The 18187-nt window shown below is 39.3% G+C and overlaps 3 protein-coding genes across 3 annotated transcripts; all 3 read left to right on the top strand.

The window, feature by feature from the left end:
• Nucleotides 1–235: 235 nt before the first annotated feature.
• LOC148089479 (tetratricopeptide repeat protein 39B-like) lies at nt 236–6954 on the top strand. Its single transcript, XM_087807126.1, has 18 exons — nt 236–419; nt 590–612; nt 1319–1423; nt 1508–1639; nt 1800–1876; nt 2072–2201; nt 2278–2377; nt 2468–2533; nt 2605–2713; nt 3039–3106; nt 3740–3799; nt 3894–4055; nt 4469–4560; nt 4627–4747; nt 4818–4929; nt 4991–5108; nt 5281–5397; nt 6506–6954. The coding sequence occupies exons 1-18, from the start codon at nt 396–398 to the stop codon at nt 6618–6620; spliced, it is 1731 nt and encodes a 576-aa protein (XP_087663252.1). The 5' UTR covers nt 236–395; the 3' UTR covers nt 6621–6954.
• A 121-nt stretch (nt 6955–7075) lies between these two features.
• dnajb14 (DnaJ heat shock protein family (Hsp40) member B14) lies at nt 7076–14528 on the top strand. The gene is made up of 8 exons (XM_087807114.1): nt 7076–7233; nt 9984–10137; nt 11408–11553; nt 11631–11816; nt 11892–11977; nt 12406–12515; nt 13654–13826; nt 13887–14528. Exons 1-8 carry the CDS (start codon nt 7101–7103, stop codon nt 14009–14011), a joined length of 1113 nt encoding a protein of 370 aa, XP_087663240.1. The 5' UTR covers nt 7076–7100; the 3' UTR covers nt 14012–14528.
• Nucleotides 14529–14840: 312 nt separating this feature from the next.
• pla2g12a (phospholipase A2, group XIIA) lies at nt 14841–17465 on the top strand. Its single transcript, XM_087807056.1, has 4 exons — nt 14841–15138; nt 15267–15343; nt 16857–17022; nt 17108–17465. Exons 1-4 carry the CDS (start codon nt 14931–14933, stop codon nt 17224–17226), a joined length of 570 nt encoding a protein of 189 aa, XP_087663182.1. The 5' UTR covers nt 14841–14930; the 3' UTR covers nt 17227–17465.
• Nucleotides 17466–18187: the final 722 nt, after the last annotated feature.

Here is an 18187-nt window from a genome sequence, read left to right as displayed (position 1 = left end):
TGTCTGAATATATGCGTGTTTAACGCAACAGAGTCCATAGTGTGGTCTTCAGATCACCTCCAGCACTGACATTAAAAACTACATCAAGGGATGAGAGAACTTCTTTAAAGCTCGTGAAGCGACCAAAAACCACCAGAAACAATCCATTAAAAGTGAGATCACAAGGTGCCAGGAAGGTGGTCTGTTGCTACTCTTGTACATTTACTAATCTGATTAAAATACTGGTTATATTTGTAGAGTTGTTAAGAGAGAAGAGTTAGTGTTTGACAAAAAAATCCTGGGAGTCCAGGGGAAGGACTCAACAAACTCCTCCCAAACTCTACTTAAGTGAAGCGAGAACGAGCTGGACTCACCGTCTCTGGAGCTGCTTGTGAGGTGATCTCTGCCGGCGACAGATGGAGACTCACTCAATCTCTCAGGTATCTGTTTGAACATGTATTTATTTTTTAACTCTTAGTATGAAAATATTAGTTTTGTGATGCAACATGGTCCAAAAAAAACGTCAATAAACGCATGTTATTCATGTTTTATCGATGAGTTTCAACGTCACAGAAAGTTGAATCTATTTTTCCCTTTTTTTTTTTTGCAGATGGAATCCAAAAATGGCAAGGGGTATGTATCAGAGTTTTTTTTAATTTAATTTGTGCGAGTATATTGTGGTTTTGTTTGTTTGTTTTATTCAGGCATAGTCAGAGGCGTCCCAAAGTATTAGCTCGTTTGGGATAGCGTTCACTGGGATTATCATTTTTTTTTCGTATACATTTTTACATTTCTTATAATGGAATTAATACATTGTCTTTTCATTTTAATGAAATGTGCGATTATATTCTGTTTATACGTCGATTTGTTTTAATTTTTTTTTTAATATTTTATTTTATTTTTTAAATTTCATTTATAGTATACTTTATATATGAAACTTGGATATGTATATATCACAGTGGAGACTGGAATCCAGGAGAGTCCGAAACTCTCCTAGTAGAGATTGGAATTCCAATCTCAATTAGTAATCTACTAGTAAAGATTGGAATTGGAATTCCAATCTCTACTAGGAGAGTTTCGGACTCTCCTGGATTCCAGTCTCCACTGTGATTATATAAATTCATGTTTTGGTTATTGTTTTTATTTTTTTTTTTAAATCTTACATTTTTATATATATATATATATATATATATATATTAAAGGCATTTATTTTTCAAATATTTATTCCTATTGTATTGATGTTTGTAATGAGATCTCAGCAACAGCTTTGATGGCACTACTTTCAATCTTTTTTGGTCCATTTTCAATAATTAACGTGAATATTTTCCGCCCCTACCAGAACTACCGGGATGGATCTGGAGGAGTCGCTAAAGGAATGCACGACTGCCCTCGAGCTTTTTCTCAACAACCGATTTGCTGATGCTCTTGCTCTTTTGAAACCCTGGTACACAGTTCTCAGATTACTCTTATTTATTTTCTTATTTCCCAGCGCATGATTTACATTATTATTATTTTATTCTTGCACCAGGAAGCACCAAAGCATGTACCACGCAATGGGCTACAGCAGTATCTTGGTGATGCAGGCTGGGATGACCTTTGACACGAAAGACATAAATGCTGCTATGACGTCCCTCAACGAGTCCCTGCAGACATGTCAGAGGTCAGTACTTGTTCATTCAGTCTTCAAAGCAGAACAGGACCACAGAAATGGTGAACAAAAAAAAATTATTCAAAAATGTGTTTGGTAAAACAAGTTTTAACCAAATGACAGACCTTAAACACGTGCGATAAATCTCGTTGACACCTTTTTGATGTTGCAGATTCAGGAGGAAAACGGGAATAATGGAGTCTCTTGCGAGCTTCTGGTATCAACAATCGGCTCAAAACCTCACAGACGGTAAGAAATCTTTAGTCTCCTGCCAAATGCTGGAAACGCACCAGACTGAGAAAAATCGTTTCCTCTCTCCCGGACTATTGAACTATCGGAACCTCAAGCTCTTTATCTTCTCTGATACAGTGGTTATTTTTGTACGAGAATATAAGAATAAGGCCTTATGTTTACTTTGTTATAAGATTTCGCCCTTGTCCGCAGAGGAGATGCACGCAGAGCTGTGTTACGCCGAGGTTCTGCTGCAGAAGGCGGTTCTCACGTTCCTGGGCGAGAGCATCATCAGCTTCATCAAAGGCGGGATGAAAATCCGATACAGCTATCAGATCTACAAGTGAGACCCGACGACTGCGCGACGACCAAAAAAAACGGTCGCGTCAGATAATTTAATTTCATTGGTTTCATTCTAGGGAGTGTCAAGAAATGGCGACGGCGGCCAGAGTGGAGAATAAAAGTTTGCACAATCACTTCACCGGTGGGGTCAGCATGGGGATCGGGTCCTTCAATCTGGTAAGAGTTTACATTAGAAATCCATGATCTGTTTAGAAGTTTTTTTCTAATAATGAGTTCACGCTCTAACACAAGTTGATTTTGTCACAGATGCTGTCACTGCTACCATCTAAAGTCCTCAGGCTGATGGAGTTCTTGGGTTTTTCAGGAGACCGGGTAAGAGACTAAGAAATGCAGGAACATTCTTATAAGTGGTAGATGCATGATTCTACTTTGTTTTTTTGCAGGAGGTGGGCCTGTCCGAGCTGAGGGGGGGAGCGTCCAGCACCAACCTGCGCTCTATTCTCTGTACCTTGACTCTTCTGATGTTTCATCTCTACATCACAGTGATTCTGGGTGAGACGTTGTATTTTTCACAGCTTCGGTATTTGCTTTATGCCTATTTTTCTGAAAATATTTTTGAGGATTTAATTTTTCTAAATTAATTTTCCAGATATTCTCTGGCAACTCGTATTACTATTAATTATTTTACCATTTAACGTGTGCAGACTTGGAATCAGAAACTTTTATGCCAATGACACGGTGGAATTGCAGTGTAAAATAATGTAATGATATGAATGAAATAATAAGAAATTCATAGAATAAAATGAGAGACATTGCCATTAAATATATATGTTGCTTCAACTTTTATTTTTTTTTAACCAACATTTAATCCTTCCAGGCACTGGTGAAGCAAACCTAGAGGAGGCTGAGGCCCTGTTGCAGCCTTATATTGAAAAGGTCCCAAATGTAAGTACAATTAAACTCTTTGTACTCTTATTATACTCGTATTTTAAACGCACAACAATCAAGGGGAACTGGGATCAGGTGAGACAAAGACACAGGTGACATGAATCAGGGAAATCGGCTCAGGAGCTCAAGAGGAAGTTGACAAGACAAGGATCGGGACTTCACAATAAAACCAGGAATTGAGACGATGACAAAAATGACAGACGGGCTGATGAAACGTTGTCATGTTGTTAAGGGGTCAGTAGGTGGCGCCATCAGTTTAAAAATGATTTCACGTTTCATTAGAACAGTTTTTCAAAACAAAGGAAAATAGTGCAGAGACCGCCCTCTAGTGGACTCTGAACATAATGACACTGCTTCATCAGACCATCACTAGTGATTGGAGTATATCCCAGCTACCCGGGGCATGAGGCTTGAACAGAGTTGCCGGACTATTGCAGGGACTGCATTAAGAGGCACACACTCTTGAATACTTGAAAGAAAATCCACACAATCACAAGAAGAAGATATTTTACCAAAGCAAATAAAAAAGACTGAATAATATTAGAAAAGTTTATTCAAAAGAGGGAAGGAATGATGTTGATTAAAATTGTTAAACGTCGAATAAGACGATGAGTTTATTTCTCTCTCCAGGGAGCTCTGATCCTCTTCTACGTCGCGAGAATTGCTTTGCTCAAAGGGAACTTCACATTTGTGAGTATTATTATTTTCTTATATCTGAGTTAAAGCTCATCTTTTGTGGTGTTTTTTTTTTTTTAATTTTGTCATTTTTCTTTTTGTCCGACAGGCCCAGGAGAAGTTCCTATCTTGCATTGCTGCACAACAGGAGTGGCGTCAGATTCACCACCTCTGTTACTGGGAGTTGATGTGGGCCTACTCTTTTGAGGAGAACTGGAAGGAGGCGTACCGTTACGCTGACCTGCTGTGTAAGGAGAGCAAGTGGTCGCAGGTAAATGTGGATGACCCTGGAAATGTTACTACCAGCTTGTTCTTGATTTCTCTTCATTTAAAAAAAAAAAAAAAAAATGTTTGTCAGGTGTGTGCTTCTGATCCTATGGTCTTTATATATTCACTCAAATATAAATACTCAAAATGGCCTTGAAGTCTGCATGTAGACTACTGACCTCTCAGTTATGGACAAGGGCAATTCACAATTCTAATGCATCTAATTTCCATGAAATTGACACCATATTAAATAAGAATGTCAACTTTAAGGCCAATAATCCCCCCTCCAATATATACTCTCATCATGTTTCAGTTGGCCTGGGCTGCCACTAGGTGGCGCGGTCTTGCCTAAATTAGGACGTGATTGTACTTTTCAAACCTGCAACGTTTCACATGATTCCATTTTTTTCATTGTAGGCGGTTTATTTATACCAGAAAGCTGCCATTCTGAGCATGCTGCCTGAAGAAGAGGTGGCTGCACTCGGTGAAAACGTGACCGAGTTATTCAGGTAGATCTGCAAAGAAAATGTATTTTAAATCTCACGAAAATACTGACTTAAGGCTCATTCTTGCAGGCACGTCGACGGTCTCAGGCTGAAGATCGCCGGGAAGTCGATCCCAACGGAGAAGTTTGCATCGAAAAAGTCCCAACGATACTCTTCCCCCAACCCGGTGAAACTGGTTGTTCCTGCGCTGGTGAGAGCAGAAATGCATTTTAGGTTTCTAGAACCGTTTGGTTTCAGGGGTTTTGTTTTGTGTCTCAAAGGAAATGATGTACGTGTGGAATGGGTTCACCATCGTTGGAAAGAGGGAAGATTTGACCAAGAACATTTTGAATACGTTGGAAAAGGCAGAAGAGCAGCTGGAGCAAGAACAACGTAAGGCGATGAGGAGGGAGGGTTTTGAGTAGTTTTTTCATGATGGTACTTTCATCCCCAGATCCTTCCGTGTATCACACGGATGACAAGTGTGTCGTGCAGCTGCTGAAAGGCTTGTGTTTGAGACAGTTGGAGCGTCTGGTCCAAGCAGAGGCTTGCTTTAACTACGTCATATCATGGTGAGCTCGACTTGTCATTGAATGAAGGGTCTCTCGGTAGCTGCCCCCCCACGACCACACATTGAATAAGCAGTGACTATATCTTTTTAACACTAGTAACGCAACACAATACACATAGATTTCTGGTTAACTGTTTAGATACAGTGTGGTGAAATTTGTTTTTTCTTTCCAGTGAAAGTGAAATCAAGTATGACAACTATCTGGTGCCGTTCACGATGTATGAACTTGGCCTGTTGCACAAACAGAAAGGTGACATTGAGAAGGCCATCTCTCTAATGGAAAATGTCAAGTAAGTCTTTTTCATATTTTACTTTTTTTTCCCTCCTTTTTTCATAGTTAGTGATTGCTGAATTCCATTAATACCATTTATTTCTACAATTCTATAAGAATTATTCAGCTCATGCTAGGATTTGATACCATACATTCAGTTAGCGTTATTATTCCATATGATACATTAAGCTCGCACAACGATTTGATGCGCTACATTCGGCTAGCGCTACGATACGATGCGGTACATTCCGCTAGCGTTGTGATTTAATATGATACATTCAGCTAGCGCAAATGGAAAGTAGCGTTGCGCTAAATCTGGTGCAGCCATCTTTTTAATGTAACTGCACATTGTCCTTTTAAATAAATAAACTAAATTAAGATTTAATGCGACACATTCGGCTTTAAATTCGATACATTCAGCTAGCGCTACTAGAAGATAAATTTAGCTCGCGCTACGATACGATCCATTCAATTAGCAGTACGATTGGATGCGGGACATTCAGCTAGTGTTGTGATTCTATATGATACATTCAGCTAGCGCTACTAGACGATACATTTAACTAGTGCTAGTGGAAAGTAGTGTTGCGCTAAATCTGGTGCAGCCATCTTTTTAATGTAACTGCACGTTGTCCTTTTAAATAAATAAACTCAATTAAGGTTGAATGCGACACATTTGGCTTTCAATTCGATACATTCAGCTAGCGCTACTAGAAAATACATTCAGCTTGCACTACGATACGATGCATGAGCTCGTGCTACGATTTGATACGATGCATTCAACTAGCACTACAATTCGATGCGGTACATTCAGCTAGCGTTGTTGTTCTATAGGATGCATTCAGCTGGTGCTACTAGATGATACATTCAACTAGCGGTACGATTTAATGCGATACATTTGGCATTCGATGCGGTACATTCAGCTGTTGCTAGGATACAGTAAAATAAGAATCAATAAATATCAATGTATCTGTTTTTTTAATTCCAACAATTATTATTTCTTTTAACTTTCACTGTGAAGTTTCTTTTCTTTTTTTTTTTTTCTATGCATCACAAAAATGCATTGTTAACCTTGTTTTTATATGCTCAATTTCTTCAATTAATGTTGTTTTGTTTTTTTTGTGCCGTAGATTTAATTACAAAGACTACAACATGGAATCAAGGTTGCATTTTCGTATCCACGCCGCCATGAACAGCATGGGCTCCACCCCATCCAAGCCGCCTCCTTCACGCATGCCAGCGTAAAGTTATGAAGCGTATCTGGTTAAAATGAAACGCCGTGTAGCATAAGGGCTCATTTGACTTTTACAAAAGACTGTGAAATTATAATTGTAATATATTCAAGTTTTAAAGATCGTGTATTGGATATTCTTCATACCATATGATATTTGTTTTAACTTTTTTTTTTTTTCAGTGCACTTTGAAAGTGATAAGTTGTATATTGTTTCGGTATCTCGATCTGTTTCACATTGTTTGTTATGGTGCCTTTACTAAAAATCCCCTCACGTGGTTTGTTTCACCTGGTTTATTTCAGAAAATGTAAAATTCAAACCTAAATGACAAAAAAAAGTTTTTAAAAAAAGTACGTTTCTGATGTAACTTTAACGTATTTCTAAAATTAATAAAAAATATTAAGAATTCATCTCGTCAGCTGTTTTTATGACGTCGCCGCCGAACCACGTGGTACACGTCAGCTGATCCCGTCGCGGAGGAAGAGGAAACAAGATGGAGTCGAACAGAGACGAAGCCGAAAGATGTGTAAACATAGCGTCCAAAGCGCTCGAAGCCGGCGACAAGGACAAAGCCCTGCGGTTTCTAGAGAAGGCAGAGAGACTTTTCCCGACTGCCAGAGCTAAAGGTGAAGGCACGGCTTCATTTTTCTCATTCAATGTCGATGCTAAACTAGCAGGACACTAGTGTTAGCTCGTCCCTGACGTTAGCTTGTGTTCAGGGCTGCAGAGAAGCTACTGTTGCGGTGCGTTTACTCTGAGTCTAGAGGTGTAGCTCTGGAACTATGTGTCGTGTCATCGTCCTGGTCTTTCACTTTCAGAATACAACGATAAACTACTGCTTTATGTTGCGTTGTTATCTTGATGATTGACGAGGAAGTCCAGATAAATGTGTGTCACGTCATTAACTAGTGTTTTTGTGTTGACATCAGTACTGATGCAGGTGCCACAGGAAGCCACTCGACTTGTTGGTGCTGTCATTCAAGTCTGGTTCAGTCCTTCATCTTAAAACTAGAACCTTTTTTTTCTCTCTTGCTGTGTTAATCTAAGCAGCTGAACCTGAAAAGGATCAGGATCGTGGCTAGAAAAGGTAGTTCCAGGTAGATCTGGCTGCAGCTTTGTCACTCAACAACAAGATGAATAACAAAACAATAATTTATAGGAGTTCTTAAAGGGCACCTAATGTGAAAACTCTACTGACTTATTCACATGTTGTAGTGGTCCTCTTCAAAATGCAGTAGTTCATTCATCATGACTTTGCTCTGTTTTGAAGTTATTACTTAATAAAGTTCTCTCCCGTCTGAAATGTCACCAAACAAGATTAATGTTTAATTTATACATTCTGACATCACACTGGTGCAAAGTCCTCCCCTAAAAGCCCTAAATCAGTTAACTACCTACATGTTAATCGTGAAACAAAAATATTTGTGTAAACATGGTGAGAGTTACTTCTGCCTTTAGGTGTTTTTGTAATGTGTACATTAAGCAGCAAACCTTATGATTCGTTTTTAATGTACTAAACGGGAGTTTCAGGGGTGAGTTTGAAATTTATGTGAGTCCTTGAATGCAACTTGTGTTTTTGTGACCAATCAGAGCAGAGTGGTCGTGGTTGCTTGGACGAGATTTCTTCTCAGCCAAAACAGCGCATTATTAAGTGGGCAGGGCTTAAGCGTATTTTCTTATGTAAATATATTTATTAAATGATAGTTTTGTGCAAAAAGAAACGTACTGATAAGTATAATGGAGGTCCTAGAATAATTTAAGACACACTTAAATAAGCACATTAGGTGCACCTTAAGGAAGTGAGGTGTACTTTTACTTTCAGTTGACTGAATTAACCACCAGTTAGTTCCAACTGAATACTGTGTCATCTGAGTTTACATGACATGGCTACAAATGAGCTTAAAATATATTTGTTTAAATTGTTTCTGATCAATTCCTCATAGATGTATAGATGCTTTATTGATCCCCCGAAGGAGACATTCGGTTGTCCAGCAGCAATGACGCATCCATCCATACAAACATCCATAAATGCATGTAAAACAATCAAATAAATACAAAGTAAGTACAAAGTGCATGTTAAGCATGAGAGAGGGATGTCGAGGCGACAAGACGAGCATTATGGACGTATTTGAATGTTATTTTTAGTGCGTTTTTGGGCGACGATCACTGAGTACATGTTGCTACATTAAAATTAACAAAAATGTTTGCCTATAACTACAAAAAAGGATGGATTACTCATAATATAATAAAACATAGGGCAAAGGAGAAAAACAAGTAATGTGTTGAGAGGGGAAATGGCAAAAGTTAAAAGTGCTTGAAATTTAATGGGTTTTCGATTTTTAAAGTCGGGACCACAGACCCCATGAATTACTTTCTTTGTGGTACCTTAAAGACAAAATGTACACAGGATGACTCAGGACCATTTTCACTACGTTAGTAGTTACATTTTCAATTTGTTTAATGTTGCACAACTACCAGAGCACATTCCCAGTTTGTGGGAGCCATCACTGGCAATGACAGTAAAAATAATTCTGATTCTAATTATGGAACTCAAAGAAGCCATCAGTGCAGCGATCAGAACCATTCTAAAGTCGGTTTGTGAGGGCATCATGAACACTTTTGTGCTGCGCCTGAAGAATCTCAAACATATTCTGATTATTTATTTCATTTGGTTGATCATTTATTTTTATTTATTATTTATTTTGAATGTCCTTTCATTGTCTACTTCATGTTTTGCATCGTGTGTCTGAGGGGACTACAATTTAATCTATGTTGTATATCTTGATACGTGTATATTTGACAAATAAAAATAACTTGAACTTGTATGTTTTAAACATAAAAGGCTAGGCATAACCAAAGTTGCATTAAATTATTGAAGAAGATAAAAAAAATCTGACCTGAAATTGTTTTGTTGTTTTTTTTGGTCACCCTGTGTATATGCAGTTTAAAAAATACTTGGAGTTGAGTTGATTAATCCCAAAAATCTAGGAGTGCAAATGGGTTTCTCATCTTGAACTGTCACCTGGTCATCCTGCAAAACCGTGAATGCATCGACTCATGATTAGATCGTTTAGAGATGGTGCTGGTCTTGTGTAATATGTTTTACAGTATTTTTTTTTCCAATATATGAATACTTGTGGAATATAATCCAATGTGTAAAGCATTGTGTTACATTTGAATCCTGGTGAAACATCGATGCAGCTCACAGGTGTCGTGTTAGAAACTCACAAGGCTGCTCATGTTAGTCGTGAAATATGAAAGACACTTTAATTTTGGTTGACAAAAATGTTTTACAGCGCTTTAGGAAGAGCTGGGTGGATCAATATGATTATTTCCAAGCATGGACACAAAGTGTAATCCTTCTTTTTGTTTCCAGCTTTGTTGGATGCTTTAACGAAGAATGGAAGCTCAGCCGGTAACGGAGCCCATCGCAGGAAAACGGATGGTTCGCAAGCAGGTCAAGAGAATCGGGAGTTTGGAGGCCAAACTCCGAAGGGTTTCACTGCTGATCAAGTGGAAGCCGTTCAAAGGTATGAAAAATGTATCATTGGCATATTTTCCGCGTTTGTTTCTAGAACTGTACAACGTAATGAGGGTTATTTTATACCTCGTGCTGAGATGTCATTCCTCACCGTCTTCTCTGGGGGCCCCGCGTGAGGGAAACTCGGGTTATGCAAGATTATCTTACTTTATCAGTCAAATGTCCACCAAGTTGGCTATTAATTAGTCGTATCGACCAGTTACCCAACACTGTGTAAGTGCAACAAAAAACCTTTTGTGCGACAAACCTGGACCGAAGACATGTGATTTCAGATCATTTGGAAATATATATATTTGTTTATTAATGTACGCTGGTCAGGAGGCGTTTCAACATCTACATGTGTAAATTAATCATAAACGTCTTGAAACATCTTAAACGGTAACTTTGCAGGGGTTTTTTTTCGACTCAGGGTTCATTTCTGACTAATATATACATTATGGGTGTTAGAAAATATACAGCTAGAGTATATATATCACAATATTTCTTGGGGCTTTCAAATCATGTTGTATTTTTACCATAGTTCATTCCTAGGTTACAGTTCAATTAAGTTTAAAATAATTCAATGTTTTAAATTTACAATTTACGTGCAAATATTCAAGGCAAGTAAACGTCTGGTCACTCTGGTCGTGAAGTCAGAGCTTGGTCTGCACATCTGGTATTAAGTCGTACTGCCCTTTGTCACAGATTCTGTTCATAACTGTAATGGACCGACTTTCCACCCATAGCCGGGGGCCTTTAGGGACTTCGGCTTGGTGACCTTGGGATTGGGTCACTGCTTTTTGCAGACGACGTGGTCCTGTTGGCCTCATCAGACCCTGACCTTCAGCTCTCGCTGGAAAGGTTCCTAACCGAGTGTGAGGCGATGAGAATCGGCACCTCCAAATCTGAGTTCATGGTTCTCAGTCGGTACAAGGCGGGGGAGCCTTCTCCGGGTTGGGGATGAGATCCTGCCCCGAGTGGAGGAGTCTAAGTCCCTTGGAGTCTTGTTTATGGGTGAGGGAAGAATGTAGTGAGATCGTATTTGTGGTGTTGAAAAGAGAGCTGAGCCATAAGGCGGCTGAACTACATCCCTACCCCCACAAAGGTAGCGAGGTGAGACCGAACCCTCTTGTTGTGACACGACTGGCCCTCACTTTATTCAAGGTTTCTGAATTTTGGTGTTTACTTTGCGGCCGAAGATCTTGGTAATCAATTAACCTGGTAACCAGTCGTTAAACTGACCACCCAGTGAAGACTCGTCGATGTGATTCTTTCTCCAGAATGAAGCGTTGCAAGGACTACTACGAAGTACTTGGTGTCAACAGAGAAGCCAACGAGGACGAGCTGAAGAAAGCCTACAGGAAGCTGGCGCTCAGGTTTCACCCGGACAAGAATCAAGCACCCGGAGCCACGGAGGCTTTTAAAAGTACGTTTGTGGTCAAGACTGTCGATCGCCCTCCTCGACTCACGCTCGTCTTTTTTTTTCTTTTTCTCCGGCCGCAGAAATCGGAAACGCGTACGCAGTGCTGAGCAACCCGGATAAAAGGCGGCAGTACGACGTCGGTGGAGAACAGAGCGGCGGCAGCGACCAGACGCAGGAAGGAGGCTTCAACTTCCACAGAGGCTTCGAGGCGGACGTCACCCCGGAGGACCTCTTCAACATGTTCTTCGGCGGCGGTTTCCCATCTTGTAAGCGACGAAAACCGACGATTGGCTTCCGTCGTGGCCTCGTCGATCTGATCGTGTTTCGACTCTTGTCCGCAGCGAGTCCGCACACCTTCACCAACGGCAGGACCAGCTACAGTCGTCAGACAGATTTCAGGGAAGAGAGGACGGACGAGAGAGGCGACGTAAGTGTCCGAACCTAATCAGTGTTTGCGTCAAAAGTTATAAAAATAATACGTTATTGATCTATTGTTTGTTTGTTTGTTTTACCTCAAGATTAAATTCTTCTTAAGACGTTTTTATTTGTTCAGGCTTTTCCTTGATTTTGTGGAACTCCTGTTGTGTTATCAGTTTTATCTTGACCTTTAAAGTTTATACTTTATTGAGTATTGTTTTGATTGTTTAAGCGCTTTGTGACCCTGGTCTGGAAAAGCGCTATACAAATAAAAATGACTTACTTACTTACTTACTTAATGGGCAATCACGGGATATATGAACTTTATCCTTAACTATTAGCTCAAGTATGTTGCTTCATATTTCATCGCTCCCTTGGTCAAGAGTTTGAGACAGAATCAGTTTGAATTTGCTGTGTGACCTCTTTGTTTTTTTCCAGGGTGGTTTCTCCATGTTTCTTCAGCTGGTGCCTGTCGTGGTCCTGATCGTCGTGTCGATATTAAGTCAGATGATGGTTTCTCCTCCACCTTACAGCCTCTACGCAAGACCGTGAGTCGCATGAAAACACGCCCGACACAACATGGCACATGAAGACAGTAAAGCTGCTAAAGGAAGAACACGCCAGAAAAACAACTGTTTTAACTTGATAGAGTTAAAGGTCACACCAGCTGCTGGAGCATCATTTATGGCGAATCTTAGTTTTTATTTATTTGAACTGATCTATCTAAACTATATCATCAAAGTCTTATTATATACTATGATATTTATTATTTTACAATCAGTCTTTAAGAATCAAAAAGGAGTCCCTTGTTCCCCAAATGGAGGGCCGAAGGGATGTCATATCATGGGCTTCAAATGGGCCAAACGTTTTTTTATTGGAATGATATGAATGTGCTGTATAATGAAAAGTGGTAAAAGTATCTCAATCGTGATGCTCTCGTCAGCACATGGATAATCCAGTCCTAGACATGTTCACTTCAAATACTTTCTCCCTTAATATTGAATTCTGCCTCAAGTTTGACGAGGTTCAATAGATGGATGGATGGATTAAATAAACTTTATTGATCGCTCTGGAGATCTCCTTCAGGAAATAGTTTTTCCAGGACACAGCAACACAGACGATAGATTCATGAACCAAGAACAATAAAAAGAAAGTCCAAAATGACACATCTAAATATAAATATAAAGAACATAGTCAAGGAAAACTAACCAAGACAAAGGATACAAAGATTAACATGGAATATCATCTTTTCAGTTCACTCCTTCCCCCATACTCAGAATTAAACGATCTAATAGCACAAGGAATGAATGAGTCCCTGAGTCTATTAGTGTTGCATCTGTGGAGGAGCATTCCATCCTTCCAGGCTTTTGCTCCTAAGCTTTGGAACGATCTTCCTCTCTCAGTGTTTGATGATCTACTGACTCCTTCAAGAAACATCTTAAGATGTTTTTATTTGTTCAGGCTTTTCCTTGATTTTCTGGAACTCCTGTTGTTTTATCAGTTTTATCTTGACCTTTAAAGTATATACTTTATTGAATATTGTTTTGATTGTTTAAGCGCTTTGGGACCCTGGTCTGGAAAAGCGCTATATAAATAAAAATTATTTACTTACTTACTTCCTATCCTAATTGAAGGTTAAAATCTAAAGAACAAACCATGAAGGTTTTTTTTTTCTTTCTCACGCAGGTCCACAAGTCAGACCATCAAACGTCAGACTGAGAACCTGCGAGTCGACTACTACGTCACCAGAGACTTCAAGTCGGAGTTCAAAGGCTCGGCGCTGCATCAAATCGAGAAGAACATCGAGGAGGACTACGTCTCTAACCTCAGGAACAGCTGCTGGAAGGAGAAGCAAACGAGTAAGTGGGTTTTTTATTGCATCAACCAGGGATGATTCACTCATGATGTTCCTCCTCCAGGAACGGACCTGCTGTACGCGGCCAGAGTCTACCGTGACGACCGGATGCGCAAGAAGGCCGAGCTGATGACCATGGATAATTGTAAAGAACTGGAAAGACTAAATAGTTTTTTCAGGGGCGGATGAGATGGAGACTTGGATTCTTGTTATAAATATAAATGTATGTTGTTTTTTTTTTCCTCTCTCTTTTTTAAGAACGGATATTTACACTAGAAGAAAAGAGCTACTGAAATAGTTTATTTCCTTAAACGTCTCCATTCCACGATTGTTCATCTTTAACACTGTAGATATTTTTATACACAGCAACACGGGTCGACAAGGACTCTTGATTGTAAATCAAAAACTTGTGAAGAGACGCCATTGCTTTGAAAGATGTTGACTGAAGATGGAACGACGAACGCTTCACACGCCGCCGTCGCCGTACGGAAGAAACCTCCGGCCTTTACGTCTTATAATCAGAAAAAATGTAAAGCCATTGAATGAATGAATACATGTGAAAGGATGTACAAATAGTTATTTATGAAGATGTGAACAATTTATTTCATAACTTTTGAATTTTAACGCTGTTATTTAAGTAAAATTAGAAGAAATTGATTTTCTTCATTGCTTGCTGAAAAGTTGTAATAAAATTGATTTATCATGAGAGTGTATTTTCTTTTCCCTTAATTAATTTAAATGAACTTTATTTATTTTATTGAAATGTATATAAAAATTAATAACATTTACATTCTTATACTTTTACTTAAAAGTGTTTTTTTTAAAACGTTTAATATATCTGTACATTCGTGTAACTGAAATTATACGAAAAAGTTCGCTAATGTTGAAAATTAATAACACTTTGGTTGTTAAAGAAACGTTTATTATAAGTAAAAAAAAACATTATTTTATGGCGTTATGTTCTGAGACATGGCGTTATCTAAGTGGTGAAACCTAGATCACGTGATCACCGGCAACCCGGAAACGACGCAGGATCAAAACAAGCATGAAGCTCTAAAATCCTGAGCGAGTTTAGGTGGAATTTTTAGCATTTTTTTTTTGAACGAAGATGCTTCAGCCTCGCCTCCTCCTCGCTGTTTCCCTGCTGTCTTTGTGTGGCTGCGCGACTTCCCTGAAAACGGAAGCACAGACCCCGGACTGGAGGCTGACGCTGAAAACGATCCGCAACGGAATCCACAAGATCGACAAGTACCTGAACCTAGCACTGGACCTGTTTGGAGGAGACGATGGTTTATGTCAATATAAATGCACTGATGGTGAGAACTATTTTTTAAACCTTTGTTTTATTGACTCGATGAACGCAGTTGATAACTTTTTTCACCAGCGTTAGATAATAAATATATATATATATAAATATATATACTAATTATTTTTTTCCATGCAGGGTACACACCAGTGGCTCGACCCGGGTACAAACACCAGGCACCAAACGGTTGTGGATCTCCTCTGTTTGGACTGAAGGTCTGTTTTTGTCCACGAGATGTCAGTGTTTCCACTTGTTGTGAAGGTGCAGACGTTTCAAAGTGGGTTAAAATCTATTGAATGATGCGTTTATTAGTTTTAAATGCATGTACTTTTTGACACTATTTCAGAGAGACTAAAGGCTTTTGAACATGAAAAGATAAGGAGTGAATTGTAAGATTAAAATTATTATACACTATACGTATACGCCATACTTAAATTAATGCTAAAACATAATCAAAGTATAAATTACTCGCTTAATCTAAGAGTTTAAAGATTTGAAAACAAATTCACAATCAACATTCCACTCCAGACTGATTCAAATTGTTTCGAGGCAAGCTCGGATCAGAATTAGAGATACGACGCCGGTAATTTAAAACATCCGTTTATCTGCAAATCACACCTTGAATCGTAGATCAAAGAACGAAGCAAGACACACCCGGGTAAGGGGGGCTAAAAGACGGAAACCCCCCACCCGAGGACATTTGAATGATTAGATTACAAGAAAAAAAAATTAGGATGTCTCTCTACGGGGGATCGGGACACAGGGGAACTTGAAAGGACCATTTGGCCCGGAAAGGATGACCCCCTTGGCGGGAAATTTGCCTTAAATATAGCGATGACCTTTTCTCCCGGGGCTATTGACCTGTACAGTCGCCGGGACAAAGTGCGTCCGGTCGCGATCGTAAAGCTTGTATTTTGTTTGACTTGGAGCGGCGAATAAACGACCCGTGACACACTCTGGATTGTCCATCTTTCTCCACGAAGCCAAGCATAAGAACCGGAACGGAACGGACTCCGTGTTTTGATCGTTTTAGAATTAAAACGGTCAAAACTGGAGTCCGTTTTCGTCGCTCCAACACGACGTCTTAATACTTTGCTTTATGGAGACAAATGGTCAATGCAGAGTGTCACGGGTCGTTTATTCGCCGCTTCAAGTCGCCGCAGCTCTTCAGGTCAATAGCTCCGGGAAAGACGGTCTCGTACTGTAGAAACATCGCTATATTTAAGGCAAATTTCCGGGCCGAGAGGTCCTCCCCCTATCGCCCTATTGGTTCCTTCAAACTCCCTGTGTCACGATCCCCTGTGGAGAGTCCTGCCTACTTTGTTTCCTTTTCTAATCATTCAAATGTTCTTGGGTGGGAGTTCCTGTCTCCTAGCCCCCCCCCTTACGGATGTGTCCCTGCTTCGTTCTTTTGATCCACGACCCAAGGTGTGAAAAGGGCAGACAAACAGACGTTTAAATAACCGGTGTCATGTCTCTAATTCTGTTCTCAAGTTTTGAGACATTGAATCAGTCTGAGTGAAATGTTGATTGTGAATGTGTATTAAAACGTTTAAGCTCTAAGATGAAGCTAGTAATTTATACTTTATATTTTGATTATCTTTTAGCAATAATTTAAGTATGGCATATACGTATAGTGTATAATATTTTTTAATCTAACAGAATCAAATCTGCATCTGACTGTATGAATATCAATTGTTTTTTTTGTTTGTTTTTTTAATTCCCCAGCTTGACATCGGCGTCCCATCCATGACCAAATGCTGCAACCAACACGATCGCTGCTACGACACCTGCGGGCAGGAGAAGCGCGTCTGTGACCAGCAGTTCCAGGACTGTCTGGAGACCATCTGCAGGAACCTACAGCAGACCCTGGGTCTGACCAAGAGCGTGAAAGGTAAACTGAAACTCTTTGAATCCTCGACACGTCTGCTGACCTGTTCTTCTTCTTCCTCTTCTTCTTCCTCCTCCCGTGTGGTCAGCGTGCGAGTCGGCGTCGACGGTGCTTTTCGACGCGGTGCAGCACCTGGGATGTAAACCCTACCTGGACAGTCAGCGCGACTCCTGCGTCTGTCAGTACGAGTTGAACAGAGAGTTGTAGCGTTTTTGTCTTCTGGACTCTAAACCAATGGCGTGTGATGAACTCAGGAAAAAAATGATCTTCGTATTTTTTCTAATAGTTTGGATTATTTGACGCTTCTTAATAACGCCTGTTAATTTAAATATTATTATGTTTACGTGGAGTCGGTTTGTTAAAAATGTTTTACTGATTAAAATGTGTGAATGACTGTCGACATGTCTATTAAACTTTTAGAAGTACTGTTTATAGTATCAAGAGTGTTTCGATGTCTTCCTGTGGTGATGTCGCTGTTTCTGGGTTTATTTCCTTCTTATATTATTTATTTTTTCTTCTCCGTTTAGTTTTGTTATCATACGGTTTTTAACCTAAACATACCGTTTCTACTTTCATCCGTTCGGAAGTCGCTTGTTCTTAATGTGAGATGAATTACCTATTAACATATATTACATTATTATGGATTAATTTGCAGAATTTTTAATTATTTGTATATTTTCTAGGCTTGATCTTAATGGACTCTGTGTTTATCCTCCTTCATCAAACGCTACTATTTCCATCATTTTTACCTATATTGGAAGACATTAAGTTTAACTGTGTTTTGGTTTATGTTTAATTATGAGTTGCACTGATAAAACAATATTCTGATTGTGATAAATATAATAATATATCACCGGTTGAACAAAACAGTCGTTAAGACCATTAAATACCATATAATAAGTCTTAGATATTAAGTCAAATATCGAAATACTCTAAGGGTTCATTTATGCAGTAACGTCAAGTTCAGAGTAATCCATTACAAACGTAATTCATCTTGAGTTTCTCAATTATTACATTTAAATTGTGCTGCTTTTTTTCTGACGTGGACTGATCGTTTGACTTCAACGACTCCGAGTCCAACGAACCGAATCTAAAAAGTAAAAAAAAGAATTCAATCTGAGACAAACAAGGAAGACTCGCTTCTGATTGACGTCTGTCTCAACCACTC

This window comes from Callionymus lyra, chromosome 1 (genome assembly GCF_982586985.1).
Source record: "Callionymus lyra chromosome 1, fCalLyr1.hap1.1, whole genome shotgun sequence".
Taxonomy (NCBI): domain Eukaryota; kingdom Metazoa; phylum Chordata; class Actinopteri; order Syngnathiformes; family Callionymidae; genus Callionymus; species Callionymus lyra.
Note: the sequence above shows the minus strand (reverse complement) of the source record. Positions and strands in the feature narration are given on the sequence as shown.

What these genes read in the sequence shown, in the direction of transcription:
- dnajb14 (XM_087807114.1), top strand. Translation starts at nt 7,101, where the DNA reads ATGGAGTCGAACAGAGACGAAGCCGAAAGATGTGTAAACATAGCGTCC. An exon ending in CAAGTGGAAGCCGTTCAAAG is followed by an intron (nt 10,138 to 11,407) that starts GTATGAAAAATG and finishes TTCTTTCTCCAG; the next exon opens with AATGAAGCGTTGCAAGGACT. An exon ending in GGACGGACGAGAGAGGCGAC is followed by an intron (nt 11,978 to 12,405) that starts GTAAGTGTCCGA and finishes GTTTTTTTCCAG; the next exon opens with GGTGGTTTCTCCATGTTTCT.
- pla2g12a (XM_087807056.1), top strand. Translation starts at nt 14,931, where the DNA reads ATGCTTCAGCCTCGCCTCCTCCTCGCTGTTTCCCTGCTGTCTTTGTGT. An exon ending in TCAATATAAATGCACTGATG is followed by an intron (nt 15,139 to 15,266) that starts GTGAGAACTATT and finishes TTTTCCATGCAG; the next exon opens with GGTACACACCAGTGGCTCGA. An exon ending in CTCCTCTGTTTGGACTGAAG is followed by an intron (nt 15,344 to 16,856) that starts GTCTGTTTTTGT and finishes TTAATTCCCCAG; the next exon opens with CTTGACATCGGCGTCCCATC.
- LOC148089479 (XM_087807126.1), top strand. Translation starts at nt 396, where the DNA reads ATGGAGACTCACTCAATCTCTCAG. An exon ending in GGATCGGGTCCTTCAATCTG is followed by an intron (nt 2,378 to 2,467) that starts GTAAGAGTTTAC and finishes ATTTTGTCACAG; the next exon opens with ATGCTGTCACTGCTACCATC. An exon ending in AACTGGTTGTTCCTGCGCTG is followed by an intron (nt 4,748 to 4,817) that starts GTGAGAGCAGAA and finishes TGTGTCTCAAAG; the next exon opens with GAAATGATGTACGTGTGGAA.